Here is a 26,136-nt window from a genome sequence, read left to right on the forward strand (position 1 = left end):
ACTGTTAGCCGTTTGTATCCTAGGGTACAAGGGTTACTCTACTATAGTTGCCATTCAAAAATCCTTTTCACCATCGATCGATTCCCGATTCTGTGAGTAATGTGACCTGTGACCTGCAATCTGCAATCTGTATACTTGGCTTAACGAGTGTTTTAACGAGCTAATTCTGGTTTCTGAATTAAGAATTTTAGCTTGATTGAGTCAACTGAGGATTAGGCCTAGAACACACGGTGAAACGCAACTGCAACAACACTGAAATTTCTAGTTACTTTTGAGTTGCATCTAAGTTTCTGCCATAGATTCCGTTGAGAGACCACACATGACGCGACCAGTTTGACCATTTTCAAACTGGTCGCGTCATGTGTGGTCTCTGGTCTTTCAACGGACGCTATGACAGAAACTTAGATGCAACTCAAAAGTAACTAGAAGTTGCAGTTTCGTTGCAGTTGCGTTTCACCGTGTGTTCTGGCTGGCTTAGTCTTATAACCATAAGAAGTACTAGTGGTCGATTGAGCCTACAAATTGATTTTCCAACATTCGTATTGTAGCAATGACACGTCGACGCTTCAAAACAATTTTCATGACAACCTATCGATAGTTCTACATCCCTAAACAACGTTACAACCCAGCATCTCGACACGCTTAGCATCCTAACCCAAATGCTTAGAATATGGGATGAAGGCCTACCGCGCCTCAAGCCTTCGTCTCACATTTCTGACGAGTATTTTATGATACACAGGAACTTTTTGACGTCATATTTCAAATACTTGCGTTACCTTTACTTTGAGGGTCATGTATTCTCAATTTGATATCTGGTTCAATGTTCTCAACTATCAGGATGCTGACATTAATAAAACTTTTAAGTATTTAATGGGCATGACAAGTCGAAATTCATTTTTAAGACAAGGGCATAAAGTTGAAAATATGGTGGGAACTATATTGCCACTGCCGTATAAAAGGTTAAGTATGTTGCTCATAGTCATAACTCTGGAAATTCCCCTATTTGTTTTATTTAAAGATTAAACCTTAGGTATCATTTATTTGCTATTACGTCATCATCATCATCATTTCAGCCATAGGACGTCCACTGCTGAACACAGGCCTGCCCCAATGATTTCCACAATGACCGGTTTACGTCATGGTGACTTAAATTTAATGTAATAAAAGTAACTAAGTGCCAAATTGGAAGCCAAAATAGTAAGTGGTAGTTATTTGGAGCTGAACAATGGAGCTAATTCGTTAGATTTTCTGATATGATTTCCATTTAGATTATGGACAAATTGTTTTATTTAATCTTTGGGCATGATCTTTCTTCTTCCTTTCTTTGCTTTACTCTAATGAATTGATTTATACTGCACTAACTTAAAGGTAGTTAGTTTTATTTACTGAACAGTGGACCTTGTTTGTCATACGCCTTAAGACTTTGTTCAATGTCTTACCATTTCTCAATTTATTTCCTTACTTTTTATCCTGAGTTTAAAAGTCTCCCCGTTTACAAATCGTCCTAATTCCCCCCACATTTGGGGAAACTTTAAAGTGTCTCATAAAACGCCACTCTTGTAAATGTTAGCTAAAGGACACTCCGGGTAAATGGTGCACTTCCCGCGCTTTACCCCGGGGAGTCGGCCACCAGGTTACTAGGCATGTAGGGTTGCCAGGTTTTGAAACCGAAAAGCCGGACTTTGGGGTAAAAAATTCGAAGCGGGTAGGGTGGGGCGGGAATGTAGAGATTCTTTACGCTGACTTGCGTTAGATAAAAAGTTAGGAGGGCAAAGCGGATTTGAAGCTTTGCCATAGTGTTGCCAGGTCTTGAAACCGAAAAGCCGGACTTGGGTAATAATCCGAAGCGGCTAGAGTGAGGCGGGCGGGAATGTAGTTACTTTGAAGACATAGCTGTCCCCTCACTTGCGTTAGGAGGGCAAAGCGGATAAGCCGGACACTATCTAATTTTAGCTGGGCAGGCCGGACAGTATCTAATTCTAGCTGGGCAGGCCGGACAGTATCTAATTTTGCCGGACAGGTCGTATACCATACAATTTTGTTTTCATCTATTTTATTGCCCTGAAAGGCCGGACACCAACAAATTTTTGTCGGACATCAATTAATATTGTTCGGACATTCAACCAAAAAGCCTGACTGTGTCCGTCTTTATCCGCACGCCCTGGCAACACTACATGTGGGTAGGATGCAATTTTAGGTTACGAGCTTCCCGCGACGTGCAGCTTTCAAGCGAAGAAAGCTCCGGCTCTCCGCTGATTGCATCGGCTTGCTCATTCATTTAGAGACTGTGTTGGTGCTAGAGTTTGTCAGGGGATGTACTATGTGAAATTAATTTGTTTTTGGAGACGAAAGCGTTATAATCTTAAATATTCTTTAAAACTTTTATGGTCACTAACAGAATAATTATTATTGACGGGATTGCTACCATACCATGTACCTTAATTTTGAGTTTCCGATATTTCGGCACTGTTGTAAGCGCCATTAATCACCATTATGATGTAAGAACAGTCCCGTCAATAATAATTATCTTAAATATTAGTATTAATAATAGAGACGAATTCGCAATAAAAAAATGTATTTTGATACTTAGGTATATTCATAAATCATTCAAACCAAGCATAAGTATCAAGATTATCCTAAATCCCTGAAGTTTATCGTTGTCATTTTAATCATGAGAGCTATGCAATATCAAGTTTAAACATTCGGAAAGAGGCAAAAGCATTCAGTTTGTGTGTTACACATTAAACAGTTTTCAACCCTGAACTACCCTACGTCATGAGAAAATAATAGTGGTATATAAAGTTATTCTTGTCTACGATTTGTGCTGACGTCACACAAACTCCATCGGATCGAAAGTGTCACGGAGAGACAGACGAACGAATTTCACCAGGCCCGGTCGCGCGTGACTGCTGGTACCCATTCAGCGCTGTAAGCAGGGTACACGAAAACGCGAGAAAAAATAATAATTTTATTAATAATAGCTACCTGATTAAAATTGTGCCTACACTTCCGCCCGTATTCTCAAACGATACTTGCTTATGTGAAGCAGCAAATCGAACGCACAGCATTGAATAGAGCTCTGTGATTGGTTCGTGTGTCACCCTGTGCGTCCACGCGCACTGTGAGACCTCATAGTAATGTTTGTGAGTACGGGCATTATTCTTGTCTACGATTTTTGGTGACGTCGCACAGACTCCCTCGGATCGATGCGTATTAGAAAAAAAGTCGCTGTCCTGAAAGACAGTCAATGGTCAAAAATTGGTCAATGATAATAATAAAATTGTGGAGCTGAAAATGTAATTATTCAAACCGTAAAACAGCCTCGACGACTTTGGTTGAAATTAAGCTGGGAGCGAAGCAGGCGATAGATTTTATTTCATTTAGATTTTAGAACAATAATGTACAAAATAATGATGAAATGTATTTCAATAGCATTCCAACTAAACAATCCAAAACTCGCTCGCTTCTATAATGTGCCACGGGCGTTTCAATTGAGTTTCAAATAACTCAAACCCATTGTTTTAGTTTAATCGCCACCAAGTCGGATCCGAACCGAATCGATTGCCTTTTCAAGTTTTCAATATATTCGGTTGTATTGTCTAGATCGGGCTGTAAATTCTAAGTAATAATAGATGAAAGTACAGAATGAGTTGGGTTTTAAATTAAATGTATCTGAAAATTTTAATTCATTATAGAAATAAATATTATTTAGTCATATTTCAAGCTTGCATGTCTTTTGCAACACTTACATACCACAAACTAAGTCTACTATGGATACGACTTTAAAAAATGTAGTTTGCTATTTTATTAAAAGATTAAAACCACAAGATATCAATGACAAGATATTTCACCAAATCCCAGCTGAAATCTTTCACAGTCAAACAATAGTGTTGGCTTATTAAAACAGAGGCCCGGTATTTCACGGCAATTTTTTCCCGTTTCCCGTTCATTTCCTTGTTATTTCCCGGCGGGTGCGATCTGCTGTGATTGGCGGTTTGGATATTATTAGACTTGGTGTTGAGGAAAAAGATGTAATTTATATTTGTGACGTGTAGAATTGATGAGTGGCTTAGTCATTTGGTATACATATAAGTAGGTATTACATAGTTTTTTTTTTGCATAGAATACGGGATATCAAGTCAAACGCTTTAGCTTTTACGTTGTGGTTTTACTCACGAATCGCGATAGTGCATCGATAGAGTCGCTAAAACGCGCGATTCCGCGTCAGAACGCATGAATTCGCTAAATCGCGATCCTGTATCGCAAAATCGCCGATCGCCGATGCTAATAAGTGTACAAGTAAACAATTAGTGAAACTTAATTGATTATTTTTGTTTACGATAGGTGTATTGCGTGCTGGGCTGTTTTTAGAATGTATGTTTAATTATGTATCTAATATAGATTTACTAATTTGGAATTTATTTTGTTACAGGTAAGGATCATCTGCATTCGCTACGAAGTAATTGCAGTAAAATGTACTCATTTTAGTAATGGTTTATGATGGTATCGGTAAGTAATATAACTAGCTAAGAGAATCTTTATGATTTTTATTCCCATTTTTTGAATTTTCCCGTTAACCTCTCGTTGTAAGCTAAATATTATGCTTGTATTACGAGTGGGTTACAACAATAGTCGAGCGTCGGCGGAGATATTATGAACTAACATTAATACTAACAGAAGCGAGCTTCACCCGGAATCCTCAACCACGGAGGAACTGGCTATCTTACCTCTAACCGCCGGAACACAACAATGCTGTTAACATAGTTGTTATGGCGACAGACTTAGGTATGATGGTGGTAGCTAGCCAGGCGGACTTAGATAAAGCCCTACCACCAACCAAACCGAACAGAAAAATCTGCACCCACTGGGAATCGAACCCGGGACCTCTGCGTCTGAAGCAGGTGGTTTTACCACTAGACCACAGAGGCGGTTACACATTTCCATACTGATCAACAGCCCGACCCAACTAATCGGCCACCTAAGTCGGTAGTCTGCGCTTAGGCTTAATTCATATTTCGTAAAATATTTAACCCCACTATTAAATACCAATGAACGACGACTTCGCCATTCTGTATAAAATTGTTTGTTACTTGTAAACAAATTATTAATAAACAGTTACTTTAGTTGAGCACAGATGATATCAACTTCATCGGGTGCTTATCAGCACTTTCGATCGCAATATCATCGGCTGTCAGCGTATCGTTTGGGACAGATAGTGATTTGTTTTGATTCGCTACGTATTACATCTGAATTGGATTGGATTTTTTTATTGCTTGCCGTTTGAATTATGTACTTAGGCTTCTGAAAATTGCTCATAAGATAGGCCCCCTTAATTTATATTTATTGTCCGTGGTGCATAATCTTTTCTTAAAGGTTTTAAACCTTTGTTTGTCACCTGTCATCCGCTTTGCAATGGAGGGAAGAGGGAACCTTAATTGGAACTCCTCCTATGTTCTTCTGATTAATTTCGTTGCGGGTCCAATGACAGTTTAACTTTCCCCGGGACAAACTTGACCTTCATTGGTTGGGTTTTTGTGGCGGTCAAGCTGTAGATCCTGGCTACACAGGAGTTGCAGTGGTGGGAACGAGAGTTGGGAATAGTCCCGTTTAGGCTTCTGAAACTATGATGCTTTTTTATATCCCTGTGACCTTTAAATAAGCTAAATACACCACAATTAAATAGGCTAGCAGTCGACAGAGAGAGAATTAGCGTTCCTCGAATTCCAATTCGACAGGACATGGACATCGTTAGGCTATTTTTTATTAACCCTTTCTGGTAAGGTGAGATACTAGCGGCCCGCCCCGGCTTCGCACGGTTGCAATAGAATTTCCCGGCTTTTCTATAATATGCATGATTTGTCCTTCCTCTTGAGTAACTCTATCTATCTACTTATTTAAAAAAAAACCGCATCAAAATCCGTTGCGTCGTTCTAAAGATCTAAGCATACGTAGGGATAGACAGCGGAAAGCTACTTTGTTTTATTCTATGTCACTACATAGTATAAAATTTGTGAATCGATGATTGTGTTACGAGAGCGATCACCACAATGGTCCAGGGTTTGAACCCGCGTTCCTCCCTTCTCGATGCATCCAGTCCGACACTGACACCATTGTGGCTATCTGTTGTTTATTTTTTAAAATAACCTATTGGAAACTAATAAACAGTAACCAATCAGCTAACCTTACATGCCCGTGACGCGTGTGTCACTAGGCCGTACGCATCCGTAGCAACTTGAAACGTTAGGCTGCGTTTCCACCTGAGATGTGCTAAGAAGATGAGTGCCGATTTTACTTGATCGCATTCCTCTCTTGTTTGAGTGATAGATAAGTGACAAATATGGGAACATAACACCTCCTGAACCCATTTTGCTAGCGTGCCGTGGGTAAGCCAAGTCCTCCATCTGCCTCTGAATTCTGATCTGATGATGAGAAGATTACTGCTATTTGTTGCGTATCCCTAACAGTCACAAACTGCTACGTGTTTGCAGCGTACCTGGTACATGTACCTGAACGTACGCCTAGGTATCTGGTCTGGAGTAAAGCGCTCACGTAGTCGTGCTCCTAAAAATTATGTTGCTGTTGCTTGTAATTATGTTGCTGTCGCGCTCGCACACTCACTGCGGGCGCGCGTCGCACAGTCGCGACAGCAATATAATTACGCGCGAGCGATAAGGATGGGTAGCTTGGGGTCATTGGACGGGATTCTACGTGCTCACGGACCAGGCTTTAGAAGAGGACTTTAATTTGTTTCGTGTTTTACACAACACGTAGCTTTCTTCACGGTTCTCCGGCGACAAAACGCATCCCTCAAGTCGTTAAGTCTTAACTGCAGGAGCACGAGCCACTCTATTTTTTATCAGTGTCCCACACAACAGCCGCAAACTGCTCCGTGTACGGACCGCCTACACCTAGGTATCTGGGTTAACACGCTCACGTAGCGTTCTTCACGGCTGGCCGGCGGCGAAACGCATCCCTTGCTAACATAACGCTTCGCTGGCGATCTTTTTATAGCGGCGCCCCTTCAGACGACGCGCCCCGGCCAGTACCGCGTGATCCGATGTATCGATAGCTCCATTGTTATCGAGTGATTTGGGATTGCCAGTGTGAAAAAATTGATATCTGTTTGAGATTGGGAGACGGTATTTTTGGTTCAGTTTCTGTTTGTATTTGTTCGGCTGATTTTTAGTAGACAAACGGTTCGCAAGTTCAGAATGGCGGTTGTTCATCTAAGTAGGGGTGTAAATAGCTCTCGTTGCAACGTGTTACAAGAAAATTATTACTTACCAGACGCTACTAACGCTACTTATTTAAGATTAATATGAAACTATAAGACACCCCGCAGTCTACATTTACATATAGTCGACCGATAGTTTGGTCGCCTTAAGTCTTTGCAGTCTGCGGGGATCCTTAATCTTGAATTAAATCCTTATAAAACTTGTGGATGAAAAAGGAACGTTCGAACGGACAATTCTCCAGAGATTTTTTATACTTACTTCTATTTTATTTAAGCTAAAGAATGACGTATCAAATTAAAGACAAGTATTACAACGGTAATAAAAATATTGTAATTTATGCCTTAACAGGGCGGTTGATGACAATTTGTTCAAAGCAAGGACAATGCAATCGCATTATTATTGGTATCACCGTCGATAAGGCTGACTATCGCGTGCAGCACGATTCGAGCAGCGCTCGTTATATTTATGCTTTATATTCAATTTAATTTATCATTTTTAGTTTTACAGCTAACAGTGGAATTCACTTTCAGTTAGCTTTGTGAACGAATGAACACGAAAAACATTATTCTTGATTTCATTTTATACTCGTAGAGTAATATTCTTACAGCAACCACAAAGTTTGAGTATGTTCTTGATATTCTTTACTTGATTATCATCAGATCACATTAATTCCCGTGTTTACTCACAGTATAGTAATACTTCATTTATTGTCACATGCATCTTGGCAGTTAATTTTTAGTAAAATGCAATCGGATTTGACTTGCAGATCGTCATTATGACCTTTAGAAAGAATTTTTCAAAATTCACCCCCTAAGGCCCGATTCGACCAAACTTATCCTCCTCCGGAATAACTCCTGTGTTAGTATGGGAAATATTATGTCAAAACTGACGATTTATTCTGAGATTAATATTTACTCTTGTAACGTGAGCGAAGCTGCGGGCAAAAGCTAGTATAAAATAAACAAGAACTCCGTCTATAAGAAACTTAATGAAGTGTATACAATACATGTTAGACTGTACTAAGTAAATAGCTACTAAAGCTTGTTACATACATATTTTATTAACTTATACGTATTAATCAAACTAGCACTATTTAACGAGTACATGATACTGTTATTTAGTTTTTTAGGAAATCTAGTCTACGATTATAAAGTTAATAATTATAATTGGTAATAATTTAGGCATATTGAACTCTGTTAGTTTCTTATGTCATTCGGCTTAAAGTTATTTTGTTATATTTATTTATTGATTGAAAACAAAAAAAAACACACACACTAATTATTGCTTTGTATGCACTAGTGACTGTATGGTTTTAATGAGAAAAACAAAATATTCTTTAAACCTAACCTTTATAGCACACAATATTATCTTTCATTCTTCCAAAGGCCAACATAATGCCATATCTATTATGGGCAATCTATGGCATATATCATATGCATGACGATCCTTCGGAGCTTGAAATAAATATTTGATCGGTTTCATCGGAACTGACGTCAATCCGATTTAGTTTGTAATCGAGTGTAGGTATCGATTGTCATTCGTGTGCTCGACCGTACTGCCTTCAGGCGTAGGGTCACGGCTGTAGGCTATACATTTTTGTTGGAAAATGGCACCTATTTCAACTGCTTAAGGCGTCATAACATTTGGCTTGATGTGCCATCGTCTATGCATTCAATTGCTTTAATGTTTGCAGTGGAAGCACCAAAGTCATTTACACCCGTATTCACAAACGATGCTTGCTTGTGAAGCAGCAAATCGAACGCACAGCGTTGAATAGAGCTCTGTGATTGGTTCGTGTGTGACCCTGTGCGTCCACGCGCACTGTGAGAACTTATAGTAATGTCTGTGAATACGGGCGTCAGGCTATTGACAACATTAATATAATATAAAAACAAGTGTCTTGGGGCTAATACTCGCAGCTACAAAGCCTGCTGTCGTGGATTCGAATCCCGCAAAGGATAAATCTTGACGACCAACATTTGCACCAGAGTCATGTACATTTACATGTATTTGTACATATTTGTTATCTAGTCGCCATGGTTGAAACTCTCCTTAGTTAAGTGGCTGGGTAATTTAAGAATATTAAGAAGATAAGCTACAAGTGCAAGTTTAACATGATTCAGAGGGCGTCAATGTTATAAGCGTAGGAAAACTTAAATAATTCTTTTCTCTGATCAAAACCGCTTGAAGTTGAAAATAAATTGACTCAGTAGACAAAAAGCCAAATCATTTTCTATTCATCAAATGTCTTATTAGTAGTTATTAACTCAAATTCTTCGAAAGTGGAAGTCGAATTGAATTTCTTGGTAATCTAACTTCATCTCGGCATAAGTGTATTGTAAAACAATAGGTCTGAGAGACAATGGCGAGTGAGGGTCATCGACTTCACAACTGCCAACTCTTCCCTGCAAGTCTCAGTCTTGTTGAGTGCACCTCAAGGCTCCATTCTTGGACCACAACTATTGAACATTAATGATCTGTTGATACCTTTAAAGTTTTATGTAACAGTGAATTGGAAGTATCGCGTTGAAATATGCACAAATATAAATAAAGTTTGAAACACAAGCCCGCGGTTGCAAATCGAAATCTTATGCAACCCGAGAAATTCTAGAGAGAAGAAGCCTGGAACAATGTCCAATAAATTGGATCCTGCTTCGGTATTAAGTCAGTTTTAACTAGCGATAAATTTTAACCGCCAGAGTTTCAGCTTTGCCGAGGTAGTCTGCTTAAAATTCAGCTCGCATTGTGTAATACGCAAGCCTGGAATACGAAAAGGCGTTTAGTTCTCTTTACATGGGAAACTTTGTTTGTTTATGTGACGTGGAAGAACGCGAGATTGCGACGTTATGAGACCATAAGTTATGTCAACGTAACCATTTTACTATAAGACCTAAAACGGGTTTAGTTTGTAAAGCTAACTGTATTTTATTTGTTTTTATTAGGAACGGTTTTGTTTATATTTATATCATCTAAAAGAAATATATCTATCATTGCGTTACGATATGTATGTATATGTGGTCCATTTATGTACTTATATGTTGAAATACTAATGCAATAAACATAACATGTTGTTAATCAAACTTCTCCATGTCAAAGAGGTCCCGTAAATATTTGGCAGTTTGATAACACTGTCATAATATCTGTTGTTAATGAATTATTTGAGTTAGAGGTATGTTTGTTTAAAGATAATTTGAACTGGGTTTTGAACTATTTGTTGGCGCTAAGTTATGATTAAATGTTAATGGAAACCTTGAAACAGCGCGTGGGGAGTGTACGCAAAATTCTCCATTTGGTGCTCCTGTCCTGAGAAACTAAATGATGATGATGACGATGATGACGAAATAATATTGGACATACGATCGGTCTTGACAAAATTACATTCGCTTTCAGTTTTATTATTCATGCGAAAAAGTAAATGAATATATGTTTATAATTATTTATTACAATTCTAATCATCTTGTTGTCTTGACGTCAAGAGTATTGTTTGAATTTGTGTCAATTGGTACAAATAGGGTTGTAGCAATTTTATTATCAATATTTATTAAATTAGTACATTAAGTACTAAAAGAGAAAGTCTTTGAAATACCGTCGTATAATCGAGTCCAGTTTTTCTTTGCTCGACCAAGAAAGTTGTGAATAATCTTTAAATTCTGATCGTATTTTTTAACAAAATACACGGAAATTGACTCAATATTTGAAATACTTTTATTAACAATAACGTCTGTTTGAAATAAATAACATTTACAGCTTCCTAGTGTTTTAAGTAATGATAAATTGGCGTTCTTAAATTATTTTAGTTACTTCAAATTGTTACTGGACATGCTATATTTGTATTCACTGATGCAGAATGTTGGAGTAAATAAAATTAATTAATTTAACAATTACTTACATTAAAGACTGTACATATGGTGTGGTCTAAGGTTATACTATGATGATAAGATTTTAAATAGATATCTAAACAAACCTAAATGCATTATTATTTATGCATGCAAGACTTAGACCTTTTTTCTGAAATGACACGATTGATTGATAGGTTGAATCTAAATGGACCTAATTTAAATTTTATCGATTTTCTCTAATTTAGAAATCTAGAATAAAAATCATCTGTGAGTAAATAAGATAAAGCACGTTCTAGCTGGAAATTGGAATACAGAAACCGGGGCTTAGTTTATGTAAAAATATTGGATAGTGCACAGTTTATGTTCTAAAAGCACATCTTATTATACACTTTCCGTACCGGGCGGTTGTATGTGTGACTTTATGGGTTTTTTTATGGCTAAAATGAAAATTATTTGATTTGATTTGATTAATTTCAAACTGCTAGCTTTATTTGCGGGTGGCAACCCTAATTATCAAATCGCCATCCAATATATCAGTCAGTATTTAATTGGTCGCCGATACGACGACATATTTTGCGATTCCGCGAAATTGTTACAACAGTGAAATTGAACGTTTGAACAAATCAAAATTACGTGCGTGACGTCTGTTGTATTATTTCACCAGATTTAATCAGCACTTTCAGATATTGATAATTGTTATAAGTGTTTGAAGTTACGCTACCGTTCGTAAGTGGCGAGCAACTAATGAGAACTAGGTTTTTTATAAAAAAACGGTTACAGTCATTTTCACACTTATACAGACAATTTAACGGTAGAAAAACAATGTAATAAGTCCGTTTCTAATACTGTGCTGTTACTCTTTTTCGATACCGTTGTAAAGATTTTTTTAACAAGATTTAAAATTATAGGTTTGTTGGTATGGTCTAATTTATTCGGATCAATTCAATATCCGTAATGAATTTTAATTTAAAATAACTAATAACGTTTGTTAAACATGTTAATGCGAATTTAAATGGGAATGTAATCTTCAAGAAAACGATTAAATCATTAAAACTTCGTACACGCGCCAGTTATTGTACGATGCATTAACTATTCATTTTATTTGTCACTTTTGTCAGTCACAAGCCGAACATTCATACCTAAAATATCGTCTCTAGGTACACTAATTGAATTTCAAACAGATTGTTAATTAACGTTTAAAAACACTTACAAAAGTCTCGTCAAGAAGTGAGACCGGTGTCGGTCGGTAAAAACTACTGCGTTCAATTAAATAAAGTACCTACAACTGCAGTGCGTAGAAAATAGCGGTTAAGTGTTGTGTAGTAAAACAAGGCAAAGTCCTTGCGTGCATGACCGACTTAACAGTGTTTTGTGAAGTGCTCACGATATTAGTGTATTAAAACATCGAAATTTTCGTCCGAACGAAATAGCGCCATCTATACGACACGCCTGAAGGCGAACTTTCGAACAACGCCATCTGTTGGCGGTTTTGCGGGAGTAACTAACGGGCGCCCGCCCGTACAGCCGGCAAGATAAACCCTCAGACGATGAGGCACCGGGTCCTCCCCCTCCTGGCTCCGGTTTTCCTCTCCAAGCTGTGGCGGAGGCGACGACGTGCTAAGGCCATCGAGAAACTGCACGGGGTATTGTTTGAACTATTTATAACCCCCCCCCCCCCCTCCCCCCACTTTTAACTTCGAACTCCTCCTATGTTCTTCTGATTAATATCGTTGCGGGTCCAATGACAGTTTAACTTTACCCTGGGACAGACTTGACTTTCGCCGGTTGGGTTTTTATTGGCGCTCAAGCTGTAGATCCTGGCTACACAGGAGTTGCAGCGGTGAGAACGAGAGGTGGGAATAGTCCCATTTTACCACCCTCCGTTCTGGTTTCTGTTCACCAGAAAATCTGACCATGTGTGTGACGTTACACTTTCTCTAGTTTTACAAATTCGTCATTAGCAAACAGCTGGTGTCTTTTGACGAGCGCGTTCGTCATGGCTTATAACATGACGGGTTTGACTTTTTTGTAATTCTGCCTTTGGATAAAACCTCAGTGTTCGTAGTTTCATTTCCTAAACCGTTAATCCCAGCAGACGCTCATTCCAGTTCAAGATTTACTATAACAAACTTGGCAAGCTCCCCAGGTGGTTCCGAGGGTCTATGCCCTTTTAATGGCTCGCCATTATTGATTTATGTATTACATTGATTGCATTGCGAGGTGACCGAGTTTGCGGTAATCTTGATTTCCAAGGAACGATCGACAATTCCACCCGAGATTTACTGAACATAAACTTCTGCTTGGCATCTCCCCAGGTGCAAAATCCACGCCCTTTTTAAGTAATAAATGATTGTTTGTGTTCTAGTGTAAGATTAAGACCCATTGCTGGGCAAAGATGTCTTCTAGATCCTTCCAACTAGGTCTCGTTCCAAGGACATTGTAGGCCGCTCCTTCGCGTGGCCTTCCAAATTGTCACGCCACCAAAACACATGTAATTAATTAAAAAAGCGTGAATTGTTTTGAGTTGTTATTATTGACCTTTTCCTGCGAGGTATTGGTGTGTTTTAAACTGGGTATGTAGGTCACCTGATAGGATCATGAATCAACTAACTACTACTACTAGGCAGTCACCTATTGATTTCAAACCTTTTTGTTTTGACTTGTTATTGTTGTTGAGTATTAGGTGAGATTGGTAAGGAGACATCACCAAAAGATCTTCAAACCTTTGTCTAAAATTTGAATGTTGTACATAGTTAATGAATACTTAAAGTATATGAGAGCAACACGTAAACCTTTACCCCCTTATCCTCTAACTTAACCATTTCTAATTAATATTTAAAAAGAGCTAAGTATAATCCATCAACTGCCATGTCCACAGTAATTCAGTCAGATACAAGCGCTATCTCTTCATTCCGTTTGTTGCTCCTCAGGGAACACCGTTATCCCGGATTTAGGAAGGCATTCACCCCGGAATAGCCCGTGCCGTTTCGCTCCCAATTCTTCTAAGTGATTTATGGAAGTGGACGAAGTGTGTACTTTACAATGAATGAATTAAATTGTGACCCTTAATTTTATCTGATTCTTTGTTTTACTTGCGTTAAAAAGTAAAAATTAGTAGAAACTCATCAGACTAATAAAAATGAGATTTTTTTTCAACCTCATCCCCTTACCAACAACAAATACCTAGTAGGCTAGTACCAAGTAATAAATTGATAGTCAAAAACGAAATAGCAAAAATATGACTTAATTTCTTAAGAAATTGTGTTTCTTCCCTTTGAAATCATGACCTCAAAATCGAGGAATAAAAGAAATAGATGGTCTAAGATTTTTCCTTGAAATCGGACCATCCAGACTTGTGAGCATTTTCAAACAAACTCTATATTCCCGTAATCCGAAATATTTCGTCTCATTTCTTCTTGTCGCCCCTTTATAAATATTCATCTGTATTGTTCCTTTCGAGTGTCAAAGGTTTATGGACGTCTCGGATTCCGTCCCATCGTATATTATTTAGGAACGAGCGTTGTTTCATATCTGCGCACTTTAGCACGTTCCGGGTTGTTTATATCTGGATTCTATATGTCCATTTGTTCAAGCTTTTCTACCCCTTTTTCCTCTTTATGACACTATGAATATGTATCAGTATCTATTTTTAGGATATTCCCGTTATCATTTTATGATTTGCGTTTTACTTTATCGGATACGTCATGTATTATTTTATCGTTTTCGGGGTTATTTTTAACTGATTCATTCTTTTGTCCTTGATCGGGGCTTCAAGTTATTTAGTATGTATATGGTTTAAAATTCTAGGCGACCATTTATTATGTAGTGTTTAGCTTATTTGAAGGGTTAACAGGTATGTTAGTAACAAACTTTTACAAAATGTATAGACTATAAAAACCTTGCTCAATGTATTGTATTGTATAGTATAGGTTAGTGTAATCATAATAAGGAAGGCTCTCTCGCTAACTATATTTAGCTCCACATAGTTTAATAGCGCCTTAATTTACTCAGATGCCTGCGTGCAGTCAGATATGCCTTAAATAGCCTCTGTTATCGGGGCCATTCAGGGCACTATTTTGGGCCCGCGAACGTAAATGGTATTACGTAGCGGGCGCTACGTAGTTCGGTCACGAAATACGTAAGCGGCTAACTTATTCGGCCTTGGGCTCATGAAAAACATTATTTCAGGGTAAACAGTGAAATACAATACAGTGGAGGAAATACGTTTATAAACTGTAAAGATACGATCTTGAAGTCTTTGATTTCTTTTGTATACGAGCTATTGAATGAAATGTGATTTTTTTATTGTTAAGGTTTTTTGATAAGATTTAATATGAAATGTGTTGTTGTTTTCTATTTCACTTAATATTGTTCCATGTTATATCCAAAATACCTGTATACTTCTAAATGAGTTACATGGACAGTAACTTAGTTTCATTTTTTGCAAATAAACAAAGACTATAACAATGTCTACAAACAAAGTTCAGACGAGATTTTTTGTCATTTTCAAAACTTTATTCATTATCTCGACTAAGTAAATAAAGTTCAGAAAAGAAATACAAGTTTAGATAAATTTTGGAAAAGCAGAGTTCTTTTTGGTCATGTTCGTTCGTTTCTTTTAGTATTTGGGTCAGATTGCGATCAAACGCTACTTTGCCATAAATTGGAAATGTTACAAAAAGTTGGTGCGGGCGGAGGGTCACATTTTTTCTTTACGAATAACCTGTGGAAACGTAATTCGCAGCGAACAATGAACTGATAAACATTTGACAAAACGACATTAGTTAAATAGCCAGTGCTTCACTCTTACGACAGTAGGTACATTGCAGCCCCATAGAGAGGGTCGTGCACTCGTGCTCCTATAGTAGAGACTGAGTGACCTAATGACAGTTTAGCAGGGCAATCAAAACCGCACTTAGCCTTTGATTGGATTTAGTGCGCGATGTGTGGTCTCTTTCCACTCTAACCTAGATCACCCCAAAAACCCATTCTGGCAGCGATGGTGGTGATTGTAGAATTTATTTTAGTCCGTGTGACCATTATTGACCATAATTTTATTGTTTTTCCCACTTGAGTTCCAATTTATGTGGCGACGTACCTACACTAGCGAGCTATGTGAACGCGTACCCTGTTTCTTGGTGACGGCGCATTATTTATGACATTTTTTTTACAAGAACCCTAGTTTTTTTAGTAATTTGAATAATCCCACACTCATTTTTATAGTGGTATTCGAGTTTTACTTATTACTTACCTCCCACAACTAGTAAAAGTATACTAAAATGATGATTTTTCTCCGTTACAGAGTCACTCGGACAAGGTGAAGTCGTCTTCGGTGAAGATGGGCGCGGGCGGCGGAGGCTCGTCGGAGGGCAGCACCCGCGTGTCGTCCCGCTCGCGCGCCTCCGAGGAGCCACACATCGGTCAGTATACATTACTACATGTAAAGCCCGGTCTGTGAGCACGTAGAATTTTGTCCAATAACCCCAAGCTACCCATCCTTATCGCTCGCGCGTAATTATGTTGCTATCGCGCTCGCACACTCTTGCGGGTGCCAGTCGCACCGGGCTTTACATGTAGTTACTCTCAAGTGTGTGTTACCAATAACGACATGTGGTACTGAAACGTGGCCTGTCACTATAGATAGGCCTTAGTTGCACAGCGTGCTATGGAGGAGACTATGCTCGTTTCTTTTCGAGATTGAATCAGAAATGAGGAGATCTGTAAATTAACTAAAGTCGTTGACATAGCCCGACGGAATAGCAAGTGAAAATGAGCAGAGAACGTAAGCCGATGGGGCAGCAAGTTTTTGGAGTGAAGGCCACGTTCCGGAAAGCTCAGCGTGTGACATCCAGCCACAAGATGGACCAAGCCATGGATGGAGCTACCAACCGGTCAATATCAATATAGAAATCATTGGGGGAGGCCTATGTTCAGCAATGGACGTGGCTGAACGTTATGATGATGATGATGATGAATTTAACTATTGTGAGTTGCCAGCGTTGAGTTCTATGAACCTAATAAGAAGGCTCAAAGTCACTTCTTGAAGGAATCTTGCAATAAATATGGACAACTGATTTTGCATTTTGCTAAAGTTTCAAATGCATATAAGCATCTTACTTTAATGTGTAACTCGGTTAACAGTGATCAGGTGTATGTATAATCTAGACATTACTCATATTTTTTGTTCTACATATTTTATATCCTCGTTTGTTTGAATGAAACCAAAAATTCTCAATATTTTGGCCCACAACCATGACACCAACACTAACAAACTACTGATATAAATATTAATCATTCCTGTAATTTTCTTTCAGGAAAGTACAAGTTACTAAAAACGATCGGCAAAGGCAACTTCGCGAAGGTGAAGCTGGCGAAACACGTGCCCACCGGCAAGGAGGTGGCCATTAAGATCATTGACAAGACGCAGCTCAACCCTGGGTCACTGCAGAAACTCTTCAGAGAGGTGAGACACATCTACATTCCCAAATTTGTGGTATCTACTTCTACTAGTACAATTTGGCTCTGCCAGATCCACCTTGGAAGAAGTGTTCTGCCAGATCCACACGGTAGGAAGAAAATCTTTTTCTTGGAAGAAGTTGAAGAATGGAAAGTATGGGCTTTTCTGGCAGTCGTAGATGGTTCCAGCTCATCGGGCAATAATAATAAATAAGTGAGCACGAGGGCTCTCAATCTCACCAGAGACGTCTACTTCTACTGGTCCCATTTGGCTCTGGTGTAAGTGTGGTTGGTTACGCTTCACTACAGAAACTCTTCAGAGAGGTGAGAGAGACACGTTTCATTTCCGTTTCACTTTCAAGCAGTTAGTTTATAGATCCTGGCTACACAGGAGTTGTAGCGGTGGAAACGAGTGGTTGGATTAATAGCTCTGTGTCTTATTTAATGGATTTACATTTGCAACAAGTTTTTAAAGGCGATAACGTACTTTTGAACTAGAATTCGGATCAACATCGCATAGCATCGCATAGAACCAAAGTGACACCTAGAAAGATAAAAAATATAACGCAAGAAGAAAGAAAAATGTGTGTGTGTACCTTACACCTTGTTTTGAACATCATAGACAATTAAAACGTATCCTAATAGAAAATTTTGCCAGATTTGTGTAAATGAACAGCTGCCTTAAAGGCAGGCAACGCACGCCCCTGGTACTGCGGGTGTCTATGGGCGACGGTAATCACTTAACATCAGGTGATCCGCTACATTAGGCATTGATCTAAAATTCTTATCGCTATTGTTTGCTTCCAGGTGCGGATAATGAAGATGCTCGACCACCCGAACATCGTCAAGCTGTTCCAGGTGATCGAGACGGAGAAAACTCTGTATCTTGTTATGGAGTACGCGTCGGGGGGAGAGGTCAGTATATCACTACAATAAAATACATTCGATAGCTCATTAGACTATACATTTGGTTGCAAAATAGTACCTAAAACAATGGTGGCAGGGCTGGCAAAATGCCAAGGGCCCCCGGCCGACCCTAATCGCGATGATTCAGGGCGATGGTCCCGGGGTTCCCCTGAGAAATACCTAGAAAAAAAAAACTTAAACTAACTTAGATACCATGTTTCTGAGCAAATAAATGATTTATTTTATTTATTAAACGCCAAGGATGCACAGAATTTGCCACGGGCTTCGGATGGTATAGTTACTCCACTGGATAGCGCAGTGTTGTTCATTGTGATGTTCTGTCGTCTGTACTTTTTGGTTTTATCTAGAAGTAAAGCAGTGAGGACCGACGATAATGAAGGTCTCGGGAAGTACCTGGATGCGGGTAGGACAGGATTGATAGATGTGGAAATTCTTGTCCGAGACCTTTGTCCAGCAGTGGGTGTCCTTTGGTTCAACTAAGAACGAACGAACGAGGCAGCAGTATAACGAGTATTCGTAACACTACCCTGCATTTGCTTCTGGTAAACGCTGCTACTTTCATTTTATTATTATCACGTAATTGGTCCGAAACCACGAAAAAAATTGTTGTGGAAAATTAACACTCAAAAGTAATATCACGCTTTAGTAATTTACTTGCCCCGTCCCACATCTAGACGCACGGTGGAGCCCACGCCAAGACGAGTCACAGAAGCTCAATTCACTATATTGTTTGTGTTTGTTTCCAGGTGTTCGACTACCTGGTCCTCCACGGGCGCATGAAGGAAAAGGAGGCGCGTGCCAAGTTCCGGCAGATCGTCTCCGCGGTGCAGTACTGCCACCAGAAGCGAATCATACACAGGGATCTCAAAGTAAGATGTTCGGCAAAAAACCTTTTTTTTCGCCAGGAAATGCATGAAATTGCATACCCACTGGCCCGGGGGAACCAGTGGGTTATGTGAGGTTCTGACTGACAGATGGGCATGGCCTACTCACTAAAACCTGACGGTGTCCTCCCGAAGTCTTTGGGACGGAACTGTAAGTTATTATCCGAGCTATACGGCCTAGACATTCTTACGCGGCTTATCCTATCCTAGATAGCATCTCGCTTAACATCAGGTGCGATTGCGGTCAAATACCTGCCTTGTTCTGCATAAAAAAGTGACAATACCCTAACGGTCGTTATATTTTTATTTCAAATTCCTCCTATAACCTCTGATTAAATTCGTTGCGAGTTCCAACTTCTAAGACAGTAAGCTATCCCTTGAGACTTAACCTTCACTGGTTGGAGGCTAAGCTGTAGATCCTGGCTATACAGGAGTTGCAGTTATGGGAAGGGGAGATTAGTCCCGTTGCCATTTTTAACATAATCATATTTCAACTTACTTGAAATGGTAAATGCCAATATTTGTAACTTGACCTAGGCTTTCAGATTCGGAGGTTCTGGGTTGATTTGGCCCATTTATTGTCCTGAAGCAGTGGTAGGGTTAATACTGGGACGTGTAAAAGTGCTTTTTTTAAGCCTATTTACAGAAATAAATGAGTTTTATGAGTTTTTATGATTAGTTACAATACATTTAGTGTAAAATTACTGTCTTTTGTATGAATCTGATATACAGAGGAAGAAATTACGTTGTTGTATGCTTCGGAGGGCTCAGTACGGTTAAGCCATCTCTTATGTTTGTTGTCTCAGCCCACTCACATGATTTATGGTACAGTAGTTACACAAAGCAATAGACATGTTGACACCACAGTCAATTGACGTACTTTTTAAAACTGTCAAAACGAAACTCTCCCATAGATTTTGTATGCACTACAAGCAAGTGACGTCACTATTTTGTCAACCCAATTAAACTACTTTTTTCAATTACAATGCAACAAAAAATCTTAATTTACAGGTAATTTAAAATAAATTAGGTTTTTAAGACCAGAATGAAGAGTCTTTTTAAAACAGTTGTGGTTTCGAATTATTGGGGTATGGTGTCAAACTGTCTATTTATTAACATTCCAGGCGGAAAACCTTCTGCTAGACGGCGAAATGAATATCAAGATAGCCGACTTTGGGTTCTCCAACGAGTTCACGCCGGGCGCCAAGCTCGACACCTTCTGCGGGAGCCCTCCGTACGCGGCGCCGGAGTTGTTCCAAGGTACAGTCACGCAAGGTGGACAGACGACCGACCTGCAAGGTGGACAGACGACCGAGCTCGGGCTCCGACGAGTTCACGCCGGGCGCCAAGCTTGACACCTTCTTACGCGGCGCCGGAGCTGTTCCAAGGTACAGTCACGCAAGGTGGACAGACGACCGTCCTCGGGCTCCGACGAGTTCACGCCGAGCTCGACACCTTCTGCGGGAGCCCGCCGTACGCCGCGCCGGAGCTGTTCCAAGGTATGTCACGCAAGGTGGACAGACGACCGACCTCGGGCTCCGACGAGTTCACGCCGGGCGCCAAGCTCGACACCTTCTGCGGGAGCCCTCCGTACGCGGCGCCGGAGCTGTTCCAAGGTACAGTCGCGCAAGGTGGACAGACGACCGAGCCGCAAGGTGGACAGACGACCGACCTCGGGCTCCGACGAGTTCACGCCGGGCGCCAAGCTCGACACCTTCTGCGGGAGCCCTCCGTACGCGGCGCCGGAGCTGTTCCAAGGTACAGTCACGCAAGGTGGACAGACGACCGACCTGCAAGGTGGACAGACGACCGACCTCGGGCTCTAACGAGTTCACGTCGAGCTCGACATCTTCTGCGGGAGCCCTCCGTACGCGGCGCCGGAGCTGTTCCAAGGTACAGTCGCGCAAGGTGGACAGACGACCGACCTGCAAGGTGGACAGACGACCGAGCTCGGGCTCCGACGAGTTCACGTCGAGCTCGACACCTTCTGCGGTACGCGGCGCCGGAGCTGTTCCAAGGTACAGTCACGCAAGGTGGACAGACGACCGAGCTCGGGCTCCGACGAGTTCACGTCGAGCTCGACACCTTCTGCGGTACGCGGCGTTGGAGCTGTTCCAAGGTACAGTCACGCAAGGTGGACAGACGACCGAGCTCGGGCTCCGACGAGTTCACGTCAAGCTCGACACCTTCTGAGGGAGCCCTCCGTACGCGGCGCCGGAGCTGTTCCAAGGTACAGTCACGCAAGGTGGACAGACGACCGACCTGCAAGGTGGACAGACGACCGACCTCGGGCTCCGACGAGTTCACGTCGAGCTCGACACCTTCTGCGGTACGCGGCGTTGGAGCTGTTCCAAGGTACAGTCACGCAAGGTGGACAGACGACCGAGCTCGGGCTCCGACGAGTTCACGTCAAGCTCGACACCTTCTGAGGGAGCCCTCCGTACGCGGCGCCGGAGCTGTTCCAAGGTACAGTCACGCAAGGTGGACAGACGACCGACCTGCAAGGTGGACAGACGACCGACCTCGGGCTCCGACGAGTTCACGCCGGGCGCCACAAGCTTGACACCTTCTTACGCGGCGCCGGAGCTGTTCCAAGGTACAGTCACGCAAGGTGGACAGACGACCGGCCTCGGGCTCCGACGAGTTCACGTCGAGCTCGACACCTTCTGCGGGAGCCCTCCGTACGCGGCGCCGGAGCTGTTCCAAGGTACAGTCACGCAAGGTGGACAGACGACCGGCCTCGGGCTCCGACGAGTTCACGCCGGGCGCCAAGCTCGACACCTTCTGCGGGAGCCCTCCGTACGCGGCGCCGGAGCTGTTCCAAGGTACAGTCACGCAAGGTGGACAGACGACCGGCCTCGGGCTCCGACGAGTTCACGTCGAGCTCGACACCTTCTGCGGGAGCCCTCCGTACGCGGCGCCGGAGCTGTTCCAAGGTACAGTCACGCAAGGTGGACAGACGACCGGCCTCGGGCTCCGACGAGTTCACGTAGAGCTCGACACCTTCTGCGGTACGCGGCGTTGGAGCTGTTCCAAGGTATTATTATGATATTAACTTCCTTCCGAACTGACTGACGACCTTATAAAGGTAGCAGGAAGGTGCTGGATGCCAATGGGGCAGCAAGGTTCTGGAGTGGAGACTGCGTAGCGAAAAGCGCAGCGAAAGATGTCACAAGGTGTATCGACGACCTCATAAGGGTAAAAGGAAGGCGCCGGATGCAGGCCACTACCTATACACATAACGTAAGATTACGAGTGAAATGTTTTTGTTAGTTGTTTTGCAATGATGGTGCAAGAATGAGTCTACGCTAAACCTCCCACTGCGCTTTAGAAAATCCGTCTGATCTCACGCGTCACTACTACTATTGTTCAATACTGACATTCCTGCGTGCGCTCGCGCACGTTTAAGCATATGCCCTGAAGAATACGCCTCTGTGAACAGTAGGTTTAAGTATTTTTATAGATATGGGTAATTTTCCAAAATATTGCTGTGTGGGTGTGTAATGTATGATATAACTACATATCATATAATAATTAGAGGATATAACATCAAATTATATAAAATCATTTAATATAATAATTATTTACTATAATAAACGAATAATATAATTTTAAAACGAATAATTTTAAGACAAATAACTAACAACTGATATAAAATGGTTTGATATAATGAATATTTTCTATAAAACTTACAATGTATACTATTTAAAACAAATAACATTCAAATCATATAAAAATAAAATGTCGAACAATCAAATGAGATAAAATTATTTTCCTATAAAACTTAAATCATATAACAATAATAATTTTATATAAAGTTCAATTGTTATAATAAGCATTGCATGCAGCAAGCAAGCAAACAAGCAAGCTAGCACACAAGCAAGCAAGCAAGCGAACAAGTAAGCGAACTAGCAAGTAAGCTAGCATGCAGGCAAGCAAGCAGGCAAGCAAGCTAGCAAGCAAGCTAGCAAGCAAGCTAGCAAGCAAGCAAGCAAGTAGGCAAGCAAACAGGCAAGCAAGCAAGCAAGCAGGCAAGCAAGCAAGCAGGCATGCAGCATGCAAATTTGACTAAAAACTTGAGACTTCTGTCACGGCTCCGGCACTGCGGGGCTCTGGCGGTCCCTCGCGTGCTAATCGTCGCAGATGGCTTTCGCTCGACACCGCGTCTTCGGCTTGCTGGCCGGCTTCGCCGGCCAGCCTCAGCCGCGGCGCCTCGCTACCAGCCACCTGCTCCTCAGCCCGCGGGCCGCCTCGCCCCTCCGTGCCTACGCGCTTCTAAATTACACTCTAGGGGTAGGGCAGACAAGACTACGTGGAGTCGGTTTTACGGCGATTCGTTTTTGTCACTAAAGTCATTTATAAGTCAAGCTAAAGAAGAACATACTAAAAGTTATATCTATCAGAAATTATATCAATTAAAGAGTACTTATACCAAATAGTCGTTGTACATGGGCGACGGCAATTGCTTACCATCAGGTGATCCGTCTGCTCGTTTGCCTCCTATCACATAAAAAAAAAAAAAAAAAAAACAAATAATATTTATTTTATGTAATGGTTATATGAAATATTATTTATATTAAACAAAATTACATCAAATGAGTCTTAGATTAAGTAAGGTTTATATCAAATGTCTTTATGCGTTTTGATTGGTATCTGAAATGACATTATTAGAAATGATTTATTATATGAAGTAAACATTATATGTTAAAAAATTATATCAAGTGTTATTATAACATACGTTTATTATACAATATGAACGTTATTGAAATGAATTTATATCATATAAACTTATATAAACTGTCACGCACCCATTGCTGTGTTGGTAAACTGACTTGACTTAAATGTGTCATAGAGGGGCAGAGAGCATCCACAACAGTCCTCCATCGCGTTTGATCTCGCTCCAAGTTTTGCCGATCTTCTTCGTCTTGTCTGCTACAGTGCGCTGCCAAGTTTGTTTGGGGCGACCCCGTTTGCGTTTTCATTGGGGGTTCCAATCTATACCTAAATTCTTTAGAAATTTCCTTAAATGTAAACAAACACTTGTGCACACAATTACACCATAATCACTTGCGTGTTCATAATATCATACACATTATTTCACAAGCCCATGAAATCAACTTTATTCTCACGATTATACAAGTTTGGAATCAATCTTTAAACAAATTATTTTAGCAAAATATGTGGACGATGAAAATTTGTGAGACTTTTCAAATTGACTTGAAGTTTAAAATTATGTGTTATCTCCATGTTGTCTCTGACACATCAGTGTTGTAACCTGTAAGTCATAGACAATAATCGGTAAATTCAATCGATTTTATTTCAATTATTCAATCATTTTTATTACTGATTGCATTTAAATAGATTTAAATAGGGTCTTAATCAATAATGTATTTTTCCTCATTGAATGTAGGTACTACTAATTGTTTAATGCACTGCTTTATAAAGCATTATAAATTCTTTCTATAGGTACGTAAGTACTACAATAATTACAATCCGCGATTAACGAAAGGTTTTGTCGCCTCACTAGGGCACAGATTAAAAATGTTTTAATGTCAGTTGGCCATATTTGTTTACATATAGGGAAATTTCTAAAGAATCCGACTTTAGAACCTGCTTGGTGATGCGATAGGGGTCCCTTCGGAGTGTCCCCGATCCAGTTCCACTTAAAAGTTACTAATTTAATAATTAATACTTCCAGGCAAGAAATACGACGGCCCTGAGGTGGACGTGTGGTCACTGGGCGTGATCCTATACACGCTGGTCTCGGGTTCGCTGCCGTTCGACGGCTCTACGCTGCGGGAGCTTCGTGAGCGAGTGCTACGGGGAAAGTACAGGTAACTAGCGGGACTAGGACTAGTACTAGATACGAGACTAGTCGTGCAAGATGCGGAAATAGTAGTGCGAGATTCGGGACTAGTTGTGTGAGATGCGTTACTAGTCGTGTGAGATGCGGTACTAGTCGTGTGAGATGCGGTACTAGTCACTAGTGTCATGCGAGATGCGGGACTGGTCGCGTCAGATATGCTGCGGGGGAATTATGGGTAACTAGCGTGACTGGTCACTAGTCGCGCGGGCTGCGGCCACTAGTCTTTCAGGCTGCGGCCACTAGTAGCGCGAGATGTGTTGTGGTCACTGGGCGTGATCCTCTACACGCTGGTCTCGGGCTCGCTGCAGTTCGACGGCTCCACGCTGCGGGAGCTTCGCGAGCGAGTGCTACGGGGAAAGTACAGGTAACTAGTTAGTGGGTTAGTCACTAGTGGGAACGGTCACTAGTTAGCGGGACTGGTCGCACGAGATGCGGCCACTAGTCGCGCGAGATGCGGGAATAGTCGTGCGAGATATTGGACTAGTCATGCGAGATATGCTGTGGTGGAATTATGGGTACTTAGTTGGACTAGTAGTGTCGCTAGCTGCGGCCACTAGTCGCGCGAGATGCAAGACTAGTCGCGTCAGTCGCGGGAGATGTGCTTCGGGGGAAGTAAAGGTAACTAGCGGGACTTCCCGCGTAGCTACGGCCGCTAGTCGTGTGAGATATGCGGAAGTGCAAACTGGTTGGGACGCGAGACGTGTACGTATACACGCAAATTCAAACGAGATATGTTTACTATAGATGCTCTGACCAGGCAAAAAGTGTAAAGGCAAAATAAACTAGTCGCACGAGATTATTAAGACAAGTTATATAAGCACAGCACTATTTGAGTTACAAGTGGCGTTATTGGTTATCAAACTATTTATCTATCAAGGTTTTTCTTTTGTCAGACATACACTTATAAGTTACTCATACAATTTTATTCT

The 26,136-nt window shown here is 41.0% G+C and overlaps 1 protein-coding gene across 1 annotated transcript in view; it reads left to right on the top strand.

The window, feature by feature from the left end:
• LOC135084402 (serine/threonine-protein kinase MARK2-like) overlaps window positions 1-26,136 on the top strand; it is a 122,099-nt gene that overhangs the window by 55,342 nt on the left and 40,621 nt on the right. The window contains exons 3-8 of the mRNA XM_063979178.1: window positions 16,377-16,494; window positions 17,389-17,537; window positions 18,338-18,445; window positions 19,204-19,326; window positions 20,466-20,601; window positions 25,040-25,175. Coding sequence (XP_063835248.1) covers window positions 16,377-16,494; window positions 17,389-17,537; window positions 18,338-18,445; window positions 19,204-19,326; window positions 20,466-20,601; window positions 25,040-25,175 — 770 coding nt within the window. The remainder of the gene's footprint in view (window positions 1-16,376; window positions 16,495-17,388; window positions 17,538-18,337; window positions 18,446-19,203; window positions 19,327-20,465; window positions 20,602-25,039; window positions 25,176-26,136) is intronic.

The sequence above is a fragment of the Ostrinia nubilalis genome, chromosome 26, assembly GCF_963855985.1.
Source record: "Ostrinia nubilalis chromosome 26, ilOstNubi1.1, whole genome shotgun sequence".
In the NCBI taxonomy this organism is placed as follows: domain Eukaryota; kingdom Metazoa; phylum Arthropoda; class Insecta; order Lepidoptera; family Crambidae; genus Ostrinia; species Ostrinia nubilalis.